This window comes from Phalacrocorax aristotelis, chromosome 10 (genome assembly GCF_949628215.1).
Source record: "Phalacrocorax aristotelis chromosome 10, bGulAri2.1, whole genome shotgun sequence".
In the NCBI taxonomy this organism is placed as follows: domain Eukaryota; kingdom Metazoa; phylum Chordata; class Aves; order Suliformes; family Phalacrocoracidae; genus Phalacrocorax; species Phalacrocorax aristotelis.
In genome coordinates, this window is record NC_134285.1 from 10,815,777 (window position 1) to 10,834,675 (window position 18,899).

General features: G+C 43.1%; 2 protein-coding genes and 1 long non-coding RNA gene across 12 annotated transcripts in view; 1 reads left to right on the forward strand and 2 right to left on the reverse strand.

Moving 5' to 3' along the window:
- LOC142062584 (BOS complex subunit NOMO1) overlaps positions 1-5,235 on the reverse strand; it is a 29,375-nt gene extending 24,140 nt beyond the window's left edge. Inside the window, exons 1-8 of one of the 2 annotated variants that reach the window (XM_075105186.1) lie at positions 4,916-5,235; positions 4,297-4,386; positions 3,057-3,102; positions 2,519-2,619; positions 2,291-2,397; positions 2,035-2,107; positions 1,339-1,491; positions 56-193 (exon numbers count right to left, since the gene is read on the reverse strand). In XM_075105186.1, the coding sequence (XP_074961287.1) occupies positions 56-193; positions 1,339-1,491; positions 2,035-2,107; positions 2,291-2,397; positions 2,519-2,619; positions 3,057-3,102; positions 4,297-4,386; positions 4,916-5,053 (846 nt within the window). In that variant the 5' untranslated portion in view covers positions 5,054-5,235. Of the gene's footprint in view, positions 1-55; positions 194-1,338; positions 1,492-2,034; positions 2,108-2,290; positions 2,398-2,518; positions 2,620-3,056; positions 3,103-4,296; positions 4,387-4,915 lie in introns of those variants that run through there. The other variant, XM_075105187.1, reaches the window with a different exon arrangement.
- A 116-nt stretch (positions 5,236-5,351) lies between these two features.
- The window catches only part of LOC142062583 (ATP-binding cassette sub-family C member 6-like), a 34,567-nt gene continuing 21,019 nt past the window's right edge, over positions 5,352-18,899 (forward strand). For 5 of the 9 annotated variants that reach the window (XM_075105177.1, XM_075105176.1, XM_075105178.1 and 2 more), the window contains exons 1-15: positions 5,574-5,710; positions 7,025-7,201; positions 7,559-7,684; positions 8,334-8,471; positions 9,496-9,621; positions 10,201-10,262; positions 11,061-11,192; positions 11,784-11,996; positions 13,251-13,428; positions 13,848-14,009; positions 15,592-15,684; positions 16,243-16,446; positions 17,066-17,212; positions 17,940-18,027; positions 18,329-18,398. In XM_075105177.1, coding sequence (XP_074961278.1) covers positions 5,657-5,710; positions 7,025-7,201; positions 7,559-7,684; positions 8,334-8,471; positions 9,496-9,621; positions 10,201-10,262; positions 11,061-11,192; positions 11,784-11,996; positions 13,251-13,428; positions 13,848-14,009; positions 15,592-15,684; positions 16,243-16,446; positions 17,066-17,212; positions 17,940-18,027; positions 18,329-18,398 — 1,970 coding nt within the window. In that variant the 5' untranslated portion in view covers positions 5,574-5,656. Of the gene's footprint in view, positions 5,538-5,573; positions 5,711-7,024; positions 7,202-7,558; positions 7,685-8,333; positions 8,472-9,495; positions 9,622-10,200; positions 10,263-11,060; positions 11,193-11,783; positions 11,997-13,250; positions 13,429-13,847; positions 14,010-15,591; positions 15,685-16,242; positions 16,447-17,065; positions 17,213-17,939; positions 18,028-18,328; positions 18,399-18,899 lie in introns of those variants that run through there. The other 4 variants (XM_075105182.1, XM_075105179.1, XM_075105181.1 and 1 more) reach the window with 4 other exon arrangements.
- On the reverse strand, positions 6,150-18,534 carry LOC142062585 (uncharacterized). Its single transcript, XR_012662486.1, has 8 exons — positions 18,411-18,534; positions 16,284-17,672; positions 15,233-15,341; positions 11,035-11,152; positions 10,158-10,258; positions 8,354-8,462; positions 7,469-7,661; positions 6,150-6,394 (listed from the first exon to the last, which is right to left on the reverse strand). It is a non-coding gene; the product is annotated as an uncharacterized LOC142062585 (long non-coding RNA).

Consider the following 18,899-nt stretch of genomic DNA (forward strand, 5'->3'; position numbering starts at 1 on the left):
CACGAAAGTTAACAAGCCAATGGGTAAACAAGCAGTGAACTTTCTAGCTACTTACCACGGTGTATTCACCACTCGGCAGAGAAAGAAAGCTGAAAGACCCATCTTCTTTTGATACAACATTGCACAAGTAGGATAGAGACTCATCTCTTGACTGGAATCCATCCACAGGAGAAACATTGCAGCCCACAACATCCTGCAGCAATAAATGCAACACAACTTTTTTCCCATGGGAGAACACAGAAAATAATTTCAGGAGGGTGTAGGAGGATTCAAAATACTCTACTGTGAACGAAGGAGGGGAAGTACAAAACCATTTTAGAGGACAAGTTTGATAGCATGGCTTACAATTCATGTATAGCTAAAAGAGGAAAAAACAATCAATAATCAACTTTTTGGTAACAAGGACAGAAAACTGGGAAATTCAATATCCCCCAATACTCTCCATGTCTTAACATTAATTGGCTTCAGTTCTGCAGATAAGGTTACCTTTACACAACAGAGCTGTACTCTACACAACAAATCCCAGTACCTCACCAAATGTTTCATGCTCATTTCATAACACACTTTTAGGGTGGCAGTAGAAGCTGTTGAACTCTGTCTTCACGTGAAAAAAGCAAAGAGCAATGAAGACCTCATGCTGAAGACAAATTACAGCTACTGTACAGTGAATTTCAGGATTTACCTGGCAACTTCTTGTGTTTTGTGCCAGAAGCTGGTCTTTCACCATGGAGAAGTGTCATCCTCATGAGGGAACACATTTACTAGCCAAATATTAACATGCAAAAAGGTACAACTGGAAAAATATTGTCTTAAAAATTGTATCCCTTAACCCTGCTGACCCACAGAGAATAATCAGATCAATAACATGCTGTGAACCATATTGTATTTTGCACTTGCTGCTTGCTTCAGTTCAGGTCTTTAGTCCTCCATGTACCTGAACAGCCCCCTTGTTGAGGAACACGGTTGTTTGAAAACAGTAAGAGCTTAATTTTGCCAACATTTAAACAGATTTGTTTACAGTTCACACACTTTGTGATTACCACAATCACATATTGTGTTTCACATCTGAGTAATCACATGGAGGTCATGTGAAAACTCAGCATGTACACAAATATTGTACTACAAGGGCTGTGTTGAAAAAAAAAGCCAAACTCAACCTCAACCAAAAAAAAAAACCCCAAAAAATACAGCTTGAGGAGTTCTGCAGTTTATGTTTTCTATAAGCCAAGCTCAATGAAGGACAGAGACAAGTAACAGAGCAATATGAATCTAGAGGCTATTTAGCTGCTTCTTATTTACGTCCATACTCATATTGAAAAGGTACTGATACACCATTACCTCTTTAGTGACTGAAGAGGAGAAAAGGAGAAACATGACCCCTTTCATTGGTTCTCCATCACTCCTTACTGACCCAGAAACATTGTAGCCGGCAACAATCAGAGGGCTAGCAGCATAAGCATTGGAACTCGTCACCCGCACCACTGTGTTTGACTGAAATACAGGAACACATACATCGTCATCAAAAGTAGGCATTAGATCTCATTTGCAGCACCTAAATAACGATCAGAAGCTGTATATTCAACAACAGAAAAACAGAAGCCAGAGCAGCAGTGCTCAAAGAGGGTCCACGGGCTATTCAAAACACAAAGATACTAAAGCAAGGATACTTAGCAAAACAGTATTTTTCCTGTTTCACTGATTTAGGAATTGGTCAGGATCTCAGAGCTCCTCAAAAAGCAAGCAGTCTGGGAGGGAAGGATTAGAGCATCTGCTATTATATTCAAGCTCCTGCAAAATGTACAGGATTAGAAGACCAAAAGCAAGAGCTCATTTGCCAGTCATTCCTTGTCTGGCTCCGCTGTCTCCAAACTGGACCTGCACAAGGCAGTTTCTTGACTATCTAAACTAAGTTTATGAAAACTCCAGTAACCTTGTCCACTCACAAAACCCCTTTTTCACACTAGTCTATCAAGACAAGGTCTAGCAGATCTGCCCTCACTAAGCAAGCAAACCAGAACTTTTGTAGGTTCTCACCTCTTTCAACAACCAGGTAGGATGAGATGCAAAGATTTCATATTCACCAGGAAGCACTTTAAAGAAAGCAAACCTGTAAGGCAAGAAAGGGGTTATATCTTTTCAGAAATAGTCATAAATGTTTCTTTACAGAAAAAACAATTCAGAGTCTATACACACGTTAGAAAAAATATTTCAGAACTACTACAATCCCAGTCAATATGGCAGAATTGAAAGAATCTTGTGTAAATGAACAGTATGCACCACCCACACTCACTTTCCTCCAGGTTGTGTAATAGTTGCTTGTATGTTTACGGCACTGCCAGCATTTCTCAGTACAACCTGGACTCCAGCAGGACCTAATGTCTGACCTTTGCTGAGAACCTGTCAAAATGAAAAGAAACCAGAGTATAAGTGGATAAAAGCAACTTGCAGAGCTGAAGTTACATCTTTATGAAGGCAGAATTAACATAAGGTGCAAAAAATAAAGATAAAGGAGGCTAACCTTTCCGTTCACAGAAAACCCTGTGAACACAAAGTTAATATCACCTCCCTTCGTGCAAATGTCATTAATGCCATCCACATGGATGTCTACACTGGTTGGTTCTGCAGGGGAAGAACAACAAAACAGCATGGTAGTTAGAGATAAAGCAATCATGAAGAATTTCTACTTTAGCTTTACAAAACTCTCACAGAAATGCATTAACTGAAGCACAGAAGCGTTGCTCTGGAAGTCTTGCTTCAGCAAAGGTAAAGCACCCACAAATCCTGATGCTGAAAATCCTCTTTCCCCCTCCCAATTTCAGTTACTTCTGTCAAAAACCCACACTCCTTCAAATCAGTTCATGGGTTACTTTGTCAGTGTCTACCTCATAGCTTTATTTTCCTCTGGTATGGTAAGTACTTTTTAGTTATTAAAGCCATACCGAAGGGCTTCTCTTTTGAAAACCACTTGATTTTCCCTGCGAACTGCAAGTTAGAGATAGTTAAGTCCCACGTTGCAGACACACTGTACTGTTATAAGAAGACATATGAGCACTTACCAAAACTCCACCCTAGGGGAGGCTCAATTTTAAGAATGAAATCCCCCTAAAAAAAAAAAAAACAAAAACAAAAACTGCCTTCACTAATTTAAATTCAATTTAGCTAAAGAATTTTTTAAAAAAGTCAGAACACAAGCATCATGCCACAGAGAATAACACAAGACTCAAGTGTCCCATTCTCCTTTCCTCCTACTTAAGATACTCTGTTTAAAGAAGCAGCAATATCTACCCAGACAGGTTGGGATGCTCACATCCAGCCAGCTAAGAGCAAAAATTAAGTATCATCATGTTTATAGGGCTTCCAAACCAAACCTGGCTCATGTTCAAGCAGGTCAGTGTTAGAAAGCATTCAAATCTATCTCTACTTGCCCCAACAGATGTGCCCTAAATCAGTCTTTAGCATTTCCACTAGGAGATCCTACTCAACCGTCCTGCCCAAACATGGCATGACAAAATTTCAATCCTATTAAAAGCTCTATCAAAAGGGTATTAATCTACACAGAGATCCCCTTTAAATCAGTGGGCACCACGTATGTTCTGAAGTTCATCCATGGAAAGGCTCAAACACCTAAGAATGAAATCACTGAGATCAGAAAGCATCTTACATTCTTAGATTTGGAAGGGAAGGATTTATTTCTGATCCCTAAGTTAACCAGTTCTTTAAAAAGAGCAAAACACTTAGACCATCTGACAGCAGCTTGTATTTAATTTGTATGTAAACATTTTTCCAGTCTATATAGACATCAAACCTTGGATACATTCTGAGCTTCCTGTATCATTATTTCCTTAAGACAGTTTTAATATTTGTAATTAGTCATTCAAGTTATTTTCAATTCTGTCATATCAAAACACATTCTCATACAGACTTATTTCATTTCTGTCAGTAGATAACTGAAAGCTTTAGCTGTACTCTGTAGGAACCTGCACTTTTTGTATTTGTACCACTGCTAGCACCTGGCTGCTGGCAGTAACTCAGGCTCCCAATGCTACAGTCATACAGATAAATTACACAAGCACAACACCGCAGCTAAAGCTACTTGGCTTTTCTCATGATAATACTTAGCACTGAGAAATAAAATAGCTGCATTACAAAAAGAAACAGCTGAAAGTTTGGCCCAAAACAAACTAAATTACATCCCAATTCACACGCTTCACGGGCAGGTGTTGTTCTGACGTTTAATGTGACAGCAGCTCCTGTCTCCAGCATAGAAGAGACAGCGCTGGTATTCACGTTTCTCACCTTATCATAGAGGGGAATCATGAAATACCCATTGTTTGGAGCGCAATCCGTCTGGTATTTCAGAGTACCATGTTTTGTATATAACTTAACCTAAAAGAAACAAACAAAAAAGACAAAAAGATATTTTTAAAAACTTGAGCAAAGCTGGAACCGGGCATTCTCTAAACAAGTGCTTTTACACAGCAGCACCCGTGTGTCCCAGGGGGTAAACAGGGCCAAGGCTGGGCTCTGAGCAACCTCACCTAGCTGAAGATGTCCCTGCTCACTGCTGGGGACTGGACTAGGTGACCTCTAAAGGTCCCTTCCAACCCAAACCATTCTATGATTCTGTGATTTATTGCAAGAAAACTACAATCGGCCAGGCAAAGCCGGCAGAGTTCAGTCCCGGGCTCGGAAGAAAATGCTTAAATAAGAGCTCCGCTTTGGCCGAAAGCACGCCGCAACCACGGTCACCTCAAGCAGCGGCCAGGGCAGGAGGGGCCTAAGCTAGCCGGCAGCCAGGCCCGCAGTACAGGCCTTCGGAGCCGGAGGGAGAACCGGGAAGGGGGGCGTCCGGGCCGCGAGGCGGTGGGAGGGAAGGTGGGAGGGAAGGAGGGAAGGGCGGGGCGGCGGCGCCCACCTCGATCAGGGAGTAGTTGATCTCCACGTCGGACTTGACGAAGCCGCCGCAGCCCACGACGATGTCCTCGGAGCCCCGCGCCAGGGCGCAGCAGAGCGCGCAGACCAGCACGGCCGCCGCCGGGGCCCAGTGGCGCATCCCGCCGCCGCCACCCTGACTCAGCGCCCCACCGCCGCGCTGCCGGAAGGGAAGGGCCGCGCCGAGCCGAGCCGGGAGGGGCGGGAGCTGCCTCCTGCTGCCCCCTGCCGGCCTGGCGGGCTGCCCCGCCTCCGCCGGCAGCTCCCCGCAGGGCGCTACGGGACCCTCACCGGGATCTTCCCTTCACGGGCCTCCCTGGGCCTGTCCCTGGAGCCCACCCCAAGCTTATCCGCGCTGCCCCCCGGTCAGGAGGCACGACGCCCCGTGCGCTGCCCGCCCGCTCGCCCGCCGTGGCTGAGGCGAGGGAAAGGCGCGGCAACCCCCGGCACCTGTCGCATCCCGCTGCCGGGGGGCTCGACCTCGGCGCGCTAACGAGCGTGTCCCCGAGGAGCTCCCTGTCGGGACGGGACGAGGCGCCCCGGGCCTCCCGCCAGCCCCCTCCCCCCACATGCCCGGCGGGAACGGCGCTCTCGGCCGCCGCCCGGTGAGCAGACGCCTGCCCCGCCGGCGCTGAGGCGCGCCCCGGGGCATCGAGCGGAGGGACCGGGACCGGAGACGGCACGCCCCCGCCGAGCCGCGCCGCCCGCCCCCTCAGCAGGCGCCATGGCGGCGGGCGGTACACTGTGCGGCTCCCGGGAGGGCTCTGCCGGGCTCTGGGTGAGTGAGTGAGCGGGAGCCGCGGAGCTGTCCCGCCGCCGGCTGCCCCCTCAGAGCCCCCCTCAGAGCTCAGCCCGGCCCGAGGAGCCGGCGGTGCCAGCGCAGGGCAGGGGCGGTCAGCCCCGACCGGGCCCGGCCGCGGGGTGCGCGGGTTCCCCCTGCGTGGGGCCGGACGGGCCGCTCAGCGGGGCGGCACCGGCCGGGGGCCCCCGGACCTGCCTGCCGGGCAGCCCCTGCCCGCCCGGTGCTGGAGTGAGGCGGATGACACGCTGAGCGGCGACGTGTCGTTCCGTCAGAGGTTGTTGGTGTTACGGACTTAGCCTCCCAGGGACAATTTTTCACGGGAGTAGAGAACAGCCGAGGTCTTCAGCCAGTTACAGTAAATCTGATGGGAGTTGCGCGGGAGCCTGCAGTCCGCCTGCACTGCGGGAAGGATATTGAAATCTGACCCTTTATTGACTTCAGAAAGCATCTGCTGAATGGCCCACTATAGAAATACCTTTGAAAGGGCTTTAATGAGTCGATCAGTCCAGGCACGCATTGATTTCCATCCTCAAGGTTGATAAACTCCCATAATAATTTGTGAGCCGTTACCAGCTTCCTCTTTGCATCAGGCAATTCCTTTCCCCTAGCCTTGTTTTCCATCATATCCTCTACATAAAGGACTCGAACCACCTCCTCGAGCTGTTGAAGAAAAAATACCCTTGCCTGTTCATCTACACTTTGCTGTAGTTTTAGTATTATTGTGTTAACAGATGAGATCCAACTGTTTGTTCAGTCAAAAAAAACTACAAAAGGATTATAAATACAGCTGAGGAAATGCAGTTGCAATGCAGTTTATCCAGTAGGACACTTCTTCCTCCTAATCTCCATTTCACTCGTCATTCCCTGCTGACTATTCTGATGGTTCCCAAATGCTGATAATCTTTTTCGTTCCCAAACTACTTTTTCTCATTCAGCATTCAATAACTCAAATTTCCTCTCTTTCCCCCCCTCCCCCTCTAGTTGTGGTACATGAAGTCCTTTCTTTGGAATCTTTTCACTTTTACAACCTTTCCCCCCCCCCTCTTTCTACTTTGATTTTCCCAAAAATGCTACTGCTGAGCCTTCCCTCCCTCCCTCTCTCCCCCGTGACACCTTACTATTCTCCAGCAGCCCCTCTGTCGCCAAATGTTTTTTTACATTTGAAACCCAAAATCAAATTCCTCTAACATTATAGCAGATCTCAGCTGTAAAATTAGCAGCTTGCATTAGCTGGTGAAATTCGGCATACATTAGCTTTACTGTTTCACTTCTGTGTTGATTCTGTGATAGGACTGGAACCAGACATGGTATACAAACACCCCAAGATTTACCTGGTGCTTTGAAAGTACAGTCATTGCTTGGATCCCTTGTGCCTATCTTTGGATCTGTTTTCCTTTCTACCACTTGTATCTTCGGCACACAAACAAAGGCTATATCAGGATGTCCCATATCTTCAAGACCAAAATGGTAAGGGTGGAGGATGGGGTTTGATCCTCATATTATCACAGCTTTGATGCAGAACTTATTTTTTCTAAATCATTAACTCCTTTTTGATGAACCATCTCTGTGTTTGCTTTGACATTTACTGACTCAGGTAAAGTCAGCTCAGTATAAATCAAGTAGTTTGGGGAAGAACTGTCATAAGATCTTCTCCCCTGTACTTCCATTCGGTTCCCCACTACTTTCCGTAACAGTCTCTATCCTAAACCTGCTCTTCCACCTCTCCAGTCTTACCGCCCAGGCCACTTGGAGCATTCAGTTCAGTAGATCATTCCATCATCATTTCAGTCCATTCCAATGTGTGGTTTGTCGTCTCTGCCCCAGGTCCTTGGATTCATCCTGGTAATGCTGTGTTTTTCTAATGTCTTCTTCATACTGTGGGAAATAAGCCAAGGAATCCCACGGGCTCCAGCATTCCTCATTAGCCCTGCAGTGGTGGGAATCACAATGGTAATTCTTCCTTTGTTTTTTCTGCGTGTGGCCCAGCTTAGCCCTCCTGGGGTGGATCTTGCATTTCTCGTGTTTCTCAGTATGTATGAGCACAAAGAAAGCTGATGGGGAGTAGAAGGCTGGAGACGCGCTTTGTGCATTTCTGCTGTGTGACACAGCAGGAATTTGGAGTTAGGGCAGACCACTGGGTCTACAGCTATGGTGTAGAGCCCTGTAGGCAGAGTACACCTCACAAGAGCCAAGGCAGCAGTAGTGTTTAGAAAGAGGTCTCACATCAATGAGACAAGATCTAGTTTCTCATAACCATGGTATGCAAGTTAGTATGGTTAACAATGAAATGGGATTTCTGTTCAACCTAAATGCCTATCCTCCCCTTCTGTCATTGCATCTTCATAGCCTAGATTCTCCCAGCCTGTTGTCCCACTTGTAGTATTATCACCTGCCCTTTTTCAAGACATTCTTGAGTGCAAAATTGCACATAATGCTTTTCACTTTTACTGTTTTAGGAGCAATACTGCAGCTCTGAGCATCTTGAAATGTTTAGGCAAGAAACTAACTGATTTTTCTCTATTGTATCCATTAATCTGATAATAATGTTTGGCACTCCATTACCAGCTATTTATTTGGACAAATCTGTACTTCCTCGCAGATCCTTGCCATGTTCCTTACCCAGGAGGAAAGAATGATGGGCATCCAGTCTTCAGGTATCCTGCTGATTTACTGGCTGCTCTCACTTGTGGCTGCAGTTGTGATGCTTAGTTCGAAAGTCCAACATGCCCTGAAAAGAGTAAGTGGAATCAAATACCTTTAATATGCAGGGACATGAAGTCTCTAAACAACAGGGCTCTTTTTGCCTCATTGGTTGTGAGGTGGAGAACCAAATTCCTCTTTTAAGGTATGTGCTGAGAAAGATGATTAATGACACTTTGTCATCTCCATCCATGTTATTCCTTTCAATGTAGACCGTGTGGTTTTCTGAGAGCAAAATGAACATAAATTCTGTAACTAAAAACTGGTTTTATGCCAGATTTTGTATCAGCATAAATATGTTGATATATTATACATTTTTATTATTTGTATATTTGTGGTGACTGTTTATTTGTGGAGGAGTGCTGGCTGGGCTTACATATCTGAGACTTATTGTCAGTGGCCATTTTCCATAGGCGAACAGTTGTACCTTTTCATCACAACAAGGAACAAATAAAAATTTGTTACCTCTGTGTTTAAGTAATAGGGAAAAAGTATGTGGCCACTAAACAAAAGACAGTTGGGAACTTGCTTGTTCCTGCTGTGTTGAATGACACTTAGGCACCAGGCCTCCTGTAGAAATAACACTTTGCCATTTCTTGCTACCAAAATACAGTTCTAGAAATACTCAGACTTTTTCCTTGGGTTTTCTCATTCACAAAATTAATTAGAGAGCCCTTCATGGAGCCCCTTAGACACACCATTTATAATAAAAACTGGCAGCTGCTCTACTGTATCAACAGTTCATCCCACTAGGTGAGCAAGGAGCTTGTATTGCTCAGAGCATCTAAAGTTCCCTGAATAATGATGCAATGTGGACGTCTGACTTGACTAGACTGCTATGAAGCCTCATGATAAGACCGTCACTAAATAATAAATATGTCCATTATTTAGCATTTTCTGAAAATCTAGTTTCAGTAGCTCTACGTAACTGCAGTTTAAATAAATGCACCTCACACTTTGGACCAGAACTCAGAGCTTATGGCTGGTAGGAGAAGCCATCTTTCTCTGCTGATTTCACATGAAGGTTGTCACCTCATTCTCAAGAGTATTCTGTTTTGTAGGGCTTCCTGGAAGACCGTTTCTACCACGTTACAACCTATATTTATGCTAGCCTGGTGCTAGGAGAACTTGTGTTATTCTGCCTAGTTGATCACCCTCCCTTCTTCTCTAAAGCTGTCAACAATCCTGTAAGTATAACGTATCATTTCATAATGCATTGCTTCATTGCTCAAACAGGAATTTAAATTTATGGGGGTACAGAGGAACATGAGTATCTGGGAGATGCAAGATGCATCATTCTGTATAAAGGCCAACAGCCTTAAAAGGTAATGGGCAGAATTTGGGGTAACAGTACTCTGTCTCTCTATGCATGGTTTGAAAAAACTAACAACCTCTTCTATCCATACTCATGTTTATGTTCATTGAAACCAGTAGATAGGGCTCATACTGCTTCCCCATGCTCTCCTGTGCAGCAGTACTCTGAGGTATGAATACAGCAGAGCTCAGTGCTTCAGAAAATAAGTGTCTTTGGGTATGAAGAGTGATATTCTTTGTTCCTCCATCTGAAACATTATTCAAAGTCTCAGTCTCCAAAGTCTCCTGATCCCATTAATCCTCCACAATACATTTACACTGTCAGGGTCAATTAATGGGGTGTGTGTAACTTTTTGATTGCTTTTCCTGGGGAAGCACAGAAGGGGGTTATATTCATATGACATGTGACCTTTTCTACATATAAATATCACCCGTGTTTTTCCTCCCATCAGAATCAGTGTCCAGAAGCCAGCAGCTCTTTTCTTTCCAAAATCACATACTGGTGGTTCTCTGGGTAAGAAAACACAGAAAAAGACATGGTTTTGATAGAATGTCAGAAAAAAACAGCAGCATAAGAGAGGGTGTAAATGACAGCCAATAGGTAATATCTCAGCCCCTGAATTAGCTTATGCAGTGAGGATTTAGACTATTTCTCTGGGAACTTAAGGTATTGCAACAAGATCAAATTATGAAAATTTAACTTACTTTTCTCAAAGTAGTTCAAAACACAAATTTATGATTCTAGATAATTTTCTTTCCCCTTCCAACTACCCTTCCAGTGCCCTCCCAATCCTGAAATATACCTCAGCAACCTCATAAGATCACTGTACACCAACCACAGGCATATCTGCCTGCCAGATCTTCCTGTAACAAATGCTGGGCAAGGGGAAAATAGCAAATGAGGACACTGGCCTAGCCTGCTGCTTAGCATTCAAAAGTAAAATTATTACATATCTCAGGCCTAACTGTCCACAGTGATAAGCCCTCATCTGTGTTTCACTGAGTCACAGCGTAAGTTAAACTGAACTTTGTCCCCCACTGCCCAAGACCCAGGTCCCAGTATGGACTAGAAATGAGGGCTTACTAGCAAATCCTCATTATGTTGACAGAGATAGCATAAGAATTTGAAGCAAAACAGCTGTTCCTGAACATTCATAGTTATTCCTGGAAAGGATAGTCCCAAGTAGTGTTTTATGTAAGTCAGTCCCTATGTGCTCACTGTGGTGCAGTAACTTGACCATCTGTTTTAAAAACATTACATACACAACAAATCCTTCTGTGCTTACCTTATAGCAGTCTGTCTATTCTCCAGGATTGTCTGGAAAGGCCGTCAGCAGTCCTTACAGGTAGATGACCTCTGGACAGTGAGGAAAGAAGACTCCTCTGAAGAAATTGTTGCCTGGGCTGAAAGAGAGTGGAAGAAGTGTCATAGCAGAACCCAGCAGTGAGTACTTGGTCTAGAGACTGTGTCTTGGGCTCAGCTGGGCAGTTTCTCCCTTGCCTGTAGATGATATAAACAAATATGCTCATGGGTGCTGGTGTCCCATCTCAGGACAGGCTTTAATCCCCTCCATTCCCCATCAAGCACTAGACAGATTGCTTCAGCACATAGTCAGGCTCTGAACATAAGCTGTGCTAGGTGCTTCCTACCTGGACAAGAGAATGGTTGGAAGATTCAACCACACTGAATTTTTTCTTTGTTAAACAAGAAGAAAAGGATTGCATACATAAAATGGTCAAAGTAACGCTCTGCTATGAAAACTTGGGGGTCTTTACTCTTCAGTGGGTGAATGCTCAGTGAGTGAGATCCTTTGAGCAAAATCTGATTTTTAAGTGTTGAAATCTGCGGAGAATATTCTTCCATTCCTGGAAGCATGAAACTAAGTTTTTTGTGGGAGGGATAATTTTTTGATGAGCATTTAAACTGAGCATGGCATGAGACCCAGTGTGAGATATTTAATGATTTTTTTTTAAAGCATGAGATCTCCAAGCTTTCTCCAATTGCAGCTCACTTTCTCATTGTTTCTTTCTCTAGAAGAATGGAGTCTGCTACATTTAAAAAGGGTCAGAAGAGTGGAACTGGCATATCAGAAGCTCAAGAGACAGAGCTTCTACTGCAATCAGAACACAGTCAGAGCAGGCCCTTACTGAAAGCATTTTGGAGCATGTTTGGAACACATTTCCTTCTCAGCACTGCCTGCTTAGTTATCTGTGATGTCTTTTTGTTCTCCACCCCAAAGTTACTGAGGTATGTGCATATTTATAATGTATTCCTGTCAAATGTACAAGACTGTTGTGTTGTGTTACAAAGAGATGTGTAAGCCAACACCCACAGAGGTGGATGTGGCATATTAAAAGGCATGGACTCTGACTGTGGTGAATCGAAGACAACTTTATTAAAGCTAAGCAAGCTTTTATACCCTCTTGCTGGCTCACACAACATCCCGTAGTCGAGCTTCAGTACCTTTCCGTTGTTATACAGAAATAGCTTACACATGAGAAGTAACTTCTTTAGCTACAGGATCAGGGGTTAATTGCTAACAGACACCTGGGTACAAAACCACAACATTCTATGCATTCCTTCTTGTGTTTTACTTCTATATCTCTTCCTCCCAGGGTTTTCTTTCAACAAGCATAACTGTGTCTTTTTTCCCAGCATTGTTCTTCGTTTGCTGAAGTAGCTAAACGTGCTCCAGAGATATCCACAGGTGGACACACAAACACTTATCTTTTGAAATCTCCTATCGCTGATGAAAAGAGCTGGATTATCATTTGTGCTAAGCCCACAGTCAACTCAGTGAGAAAAAAACAAACAAACCACTGTCTAAAGCTGTGCACACTTTCTCCACTGCTGAATTCCAGTAGTGGAAAGGACAGGCTGCACTAAGCCTTTTGACAGATCCACTAGAACAGGAATGAGTTATTTGATGGTTCTACATATCACATTGTTTGCACAGGCTGTCAGTCACTTTCTGTAGTCTTAAGGCTCCGTGATCCCTGACTAATTAGAAAGAGCACATCCGTGCATCCTACACATCTTAAATAGCTTCTTTAGACAGTTGACATAATGCTTTGTGAATTGTGTTGGTACACCACAAATCTGCATTACACTGTATTTTCAAGGGCAAAAATCACTTCTTAGTCACTAAGATTAAGAAAAATTCTGGGAATGTCAATGACTTCATTAGATTATGGCTCCCAATTTGCATATTTCTGACAAATTCATGAAATTCAGGAGCCACCCTTAGCACTGAAAATGAGGTCACCCCTGAACGGATGCTGAGATCAGAGATTGCTTCAAAACCAAGAGTGGCTAAATGTCAAAATTCAGGATGTTATAAGACACAGGATACTCCGTAGTTTTTCCAACTCTTCTGCTGTTTTACAGATAAACATCAGCCAGAGAGAATACAGAAAAATCCCTGGTATTTCTGCATTTTTGTGTGTCTGATATTTCATCAGTTCTCCAGGGATTCATCAACATTTTGCTCCTGTCTTACAGCCTTTTCCTGGAGTTCATTGAAGATCCAGAAGCACCTAGCTGGCATGGTTATTTCTATGCCTTCAGTATGTTCCTTTTGGCTTGTCTCCATACTCTGTTTGAACAACGATATATGTACATGTGTCTTGTTCTGGGGTTGAGACTGAAAACTGCAGTAACAGGGCTTGTGTACAGGAAGGTGAGTCTGTAGCTTCCTTTTCAGCTTCATTTTTCCTAGTCCTTCATTAGTAGTTACATTGTTGGTACATTGTTTTTAATATCAAGGGAGATGTTATTAGAAACCACTTTTAGGGTGTAATTCTGTGCTATATCCATCTCTGAACAGTATGTGGGAGGTATTTTACTACTTGTTTTTCAGACCTTACCTCTGAAGGAAAAGCCAAGTAAAGAAAAGAGCAACAAAAATTTTCTTACACTGTAGATTATGGTTAGGGAAAGGGGTAAATTCTTCATCCTAAAGTGAAGTCACATATCCCAAGCAACAGCGTGTTTTCAGTACCTAGGATTTGACATTTTTCTCCATCTCTTTTTTTGTTTGATTTTTGGGCCAAAGCTGTTGTTTGATGATGCCTTTCTTTGCCTCTCTACCCTGTCTAGATCCTAATTATGTCAAATGAATCAAGGAAAGCAGCAACAGTAGGTGAAATTGTTAATCTCATATCTGTTGATGTCCAAAAGCTAATGGATCTGATTATTTATTTTAATGGGACCTGGCTTGCTCCTATTCGGATTGTCATCTGCTTTGTCTTCTTGTGGCAGGTAAAATATGATAACAATACTCATCAATCCCTTTCTATTCTAGCTATCAAAGGAAAAAGAAGCTTTCAAAATTCTGCTTAGAGCTTTGCTGGTCTGAATAACCTGAAATTGGCATATTTTTCTTAGCTCTGTAGGATGGTGGATTCACTTTTCTTTTTAGAAGATATTTTTACTGGTATAGAATCCTTACCTGATCCTTCACTTCATCTTCTCACCTATGCATTCAGTATTCAGCCTTTTTTAGGAAAAAGACTGTGAGTGTGTTTATTCTGAGCTGACTGATAAACTTCAGCCACAGATTTTCCTCTGTCACCTCTCTTTTCAACTAAAATGTGGTGGCCCAGTGCAGGCAGAGTCCAGTTCCAGCTCCTCAGCATAGCTGCAGAAATAGACTGAAATACCAACTTGACATACCTCATCCTGAAGCCTGATTACCACAAGATCAAGTAAAACAGTTTGAATAAGTTATATGATATTCAAAAAGAGTATTGGATGCATTCAGTTTCATAGGTATCAAGGAGTTTAGCAAGGAGAGAGAAAAACCTGAATTAGAAATAAAGGATGATAATATATAAGATCCTTTTTTTCCCCCTAATTCAATGTATGGCATTTTCTCAGCAGGATAAAGCCCTATTTCCTAGTCCCTATTTTTGGCAGCACACCAAATGGAAGTATGAGCTCTGTAGAGACAGTTGATTCCCAGGAGCTTTGCAGAGTCCTTTGAGAACTTCCTTTGCTAACCAGGATGGACTGTGCCTTGTGCCTGGCAGGATACTATGACCTTGGAAAATTAGTAGCCATGCTATAGGCTGTTGAAAAATCATCACCCCTTTTCTAGCAATGCTGACAGGCTGAATGTGGCTGCATGTAGTTGGAGTATCATTAACACTTTGTTTGCTAGTGTTTATAGACCATTTATGTAGAGAATACCTTTATCTCTGGGTGTATACCAATACTCACCTCTCTAGTAAACATAAGCTGTCTGTAGAGAGATGTAACTAAACCACAAGAAACAAGTTCTCTATTTTGATATGCAAGTCATTATGAACCCTGTTATCCAAGAGCTGTCCCAAGTACGTGGCACAGTATAAGGCTACCATTTCATCTCACTAGTTGATGTAAACTCAGACAAGCTGGGTTATTTGTGCTGCAGGAGTAGTTTATTGAGGGTTTGGGTTTGTTTTTTAAACAAAACGTCATTTTGTTTTGGGTCATTTACTTACGCCAGCCAAAAGATGTCCTCCTTAACACATCCAAGAACAGATGGGAATAAACAGAAATTACTTGAATTGCCAGCGTGCTTCTGGATCGCTTTCAGCACTAATCCAGTTCCTAAAAGGGAAGCAAATAAATTCAGCAGAGCATGATGACTGGCGTTACCCTGCCTGGAGAGTTAACAATGCACAGTGCTTAGGGAGCTCAATTCCCAGGAAAGGCAAAAGCAAGATTAGAGTAAAACCTTAGCCATGAGGGATGTTAGGCATAAGTTCTAACAAGAGGGAAGGTGAGTGAAGAGGAATGGAAAACAGTCATTTCTAGTAATCACCAGAAATTACTCCTCTTTCCTTTTCTCTCCTGGCAGCTTCTTGGGCCATCTGCCTTGACTTCGATTGCTGTATTTCTTTTCCTTTTGCCTCTGAATTTCATGATCACCAAGAAGAGGAGTCAGTTTCAGGTACATTTTGCCTCATAAAAATGAAGTGGTTCACTGACTTGAATTATGCTAAGATACTAGTTTTAAATCAAAGTTAAAGGCTGCCAATGCTCTTACAGGAAAGGATCACATAGAAATCCCCACCCACCACCACCACCCACCACCCCCCTCCCCAAAAAAAAAAGTATTGTACTGAAGCCTATCATTAACATTCAACATCAAGTGATGGCTTAATCTTTATTCATGCTGACCATGACTGACTGAATGAACATAGGAGGATTTGAAGCCGGCTAAGTTTCTTAAAGTTTAGAGTAAGCTCTTGCATATTCATTTTTTTATGTTGTTTGCCTACCTTTTCTCTGTTAAAAAAAAACCAACAAAACAGTAAAAATAAAGCTCTGAAGATAAAAAGCAAAATATTTCCCAGCCTGGAAGATTCATAAGCAAAACAGTATACAAAGCTCAACTGCAAGGAAAATTATTCAGAATTCAGAGGCAGGAATAAGGTGTTTTTTTCAGAATAATTACACTGTTAAACATGCAACCTATTAAATGATAAAACTCAAACATTTGTTATAGGAGACCCAGATGAAACATAAAGATGAGCGGGCCAAACTCACCAACGCCATTCTCAGTGACATCAAAGTAATCAAACTGTATGGATGGGAGAAAATCTTCATGGATAAAGTGCTTGGTATCCGGAATCAAGAACTTCAGTCCCTAAAAAGATCTCAGATTCTCTTCTCAGCGTCTCTAGCTTCTTTCCATTCATCAACTTTCCTGGTGAGTGGTTCACCTTCCTACATAAAACATGTGCTGTTACTTCCACTTCTCTTTGTAATCCTGTCTGCACAGATTTTTCCTGTGGGACAGCTGAAGGTAATGCCTGCACAGAGGAGTTGGTGATCTCACAGGAGTTTCTGAGCCCCAGTGGAGTCAGCCACACAGACATTTACACTGTGCTAACAATTCCAGGGGCAAGTCACCTGGTCTGGCGGTGTGCTGCAGGCAGACTGAGCCTGCTTTGCAAGAACCACCTGGAGACCTCCCGCTAGGCAGAGTTCATGGCACAGTCGATAGCAGCACAAGCCGCTTTTGCACTTGCTGTTGCAGCTCAGCCATATGTGTTTTCAATGGGAAATTGCTGTGCTTCCACCTTGCTGTGGCTGCAGCACCAAAACTTTCTTAAAGCACAACAAACATCAAATGAGCAGACTTGGCTTTATCACCAACATGCAAGACCTTTGTGTATGACAGTTGCAGGGTAGGTACCACGTGCATGGGTGATAGCCTGGGTTTAACTAAATGGGTTCCAGAGTCTTTGGTTCAAAGGTGGCAGGCCCCTTCCTATTCTCTTCCCTGCCTGAAGCAAATGGTTTGCTTTTCCTTTGCTCCCTTTCAGATTGCATTTGTCATGTTTGCTGTCTACACGCTGGTGGATAGCACACACGTCCTGGATGCTCAGAAGGCCTTTGTATCTTTAACACTGATCAACATTCTCAACACTGCACACTCCTTCCTGCCGTTCTCCATAAATGCTGCTGTCCAGGTTAATTGCAGGCTATGGTCCTTTTTCCTTGGCCATAAGTGTCACCATTAACAGGTAAAGGTAGGGATTTCTTAGGGCTTTGAACATCAGAGCTAGCTGTTTGATTGCTGTTGTGAAACAGTGAAGTGCAAGGACTTGCAGCTAAAGGTATTTTGTAGTATTGTTTTTCAGATGGGCTCCATATATTAACAAAATATTCCTCAAGAACAACTCTTAAGTCTTTTGGGACCAATCACAAGGAGTATTACATCTCAGAGGTGCTTCCAGTTCTGTTTCAAACCACAGAAATCAGAATAGGTGGAGCAAAACCTCCATGGGAGAGCAGTGGAAACCCTGCTAGCCCAGGCCAGAGAGTCATTGTCCAGGAACTGTCCAGTAAGAAATTGGGAAATTGCACTTCCGTCTTGCACCCCAAGACAGCTGTCACACTCTTCATGTACAGAAGCAAATACTGGAAAGTCTGCAGGATGAATTAGAAGAAAAAGCACCAGTTTTACTGTGTGAACAGAAAAGGAAACACAGGGAAGAATATGGCTTTTTACTAAGCTAAGTGGAAGTAAAGCCAGTTAACATAAGGAAGAGCTGCATTTGTCCATCTAAGCCTGCAGCACCTGCAACACAGTACCTAGTCAACATTCTAAGTGGGTCTTCAAGTTAAGCCTTCACTTCAGGTTCTAGCTTCCTTTCTATTTTAAATCTTATTCTTTTGTATGCTTCTTCATTTCAGGCCAAAGTTTCTTTAAACCGCTTAGCAGCTTTTCTGAATCTGGAAGAACTGAATCCTGAGAGCTCAAGCAGAAACGCTTCTGACTGTGGTAGGCTTTTGTGTTAGCGTTGTTGTCTTGTAAGAGGAGTACCTTCCATTGCTCAGCTTCCACTCCTACGGTGCCTACCATACTCAAGAGAGAAAAATGTTTGCCCCTTACTGTCACTTTATCTCTCAGGCCTATTTATTTGTAACAATGAAATCTAATCTGGCAATTAACCCCTTCTTTTCATACTTGAGGTTCGTTTTACGTAATATAAATACACACTGAAACTTAAAGTCACATAAATAGGGATGTTTCTGTACCTACCTTTGAATTTTTAAGTGGTCTGTTTCTCCTCATATTTCAGTACAGGCAAGTATCACCATAAGAAATGGGACTTTTTGCTGGAGCAAAGAAACTTCTCCTTGTCTTAGAAGGTACAGACTTACCCACATTCATCTCGATTCTGTAGGTCAGGGTGGATGCTGAATAAACTAATTCCTCAGGGCCTAAGAGAAACCAGCGTGGAATATCTGGTGGCTTCTGAGTTTGCTTCGTATTTAACATTGAATTCTGAAAATTATAAAGTCAGACAAAACGTGATCTTGCTTTTATGCTTGGGAGCACATAAATGGGAAGGTGTCTGTATCTGGATGCTGCCTTAATACATGGAGACTGCTTTCTTTACACAATTTTCTTGTGCAAATATGAAATTACAGTAATTTAAGTCAAAAAAGAATTGCTGGTATGCAGATATTATATAAGACATCACTACATGTTTAATTCAGAAAGCATTGCATTTTTAGAGAAAAAACAGTGTTGAAAGTGCCTGATGTTCAGAAATGTTTTATATCCAGTGCTTTGGGCTAGCCTATCTCCAGAGTAGGGACCTGGGTCTTGGATCTGTGTTTGAAACTCGGATGGGGATGGGGATGAAG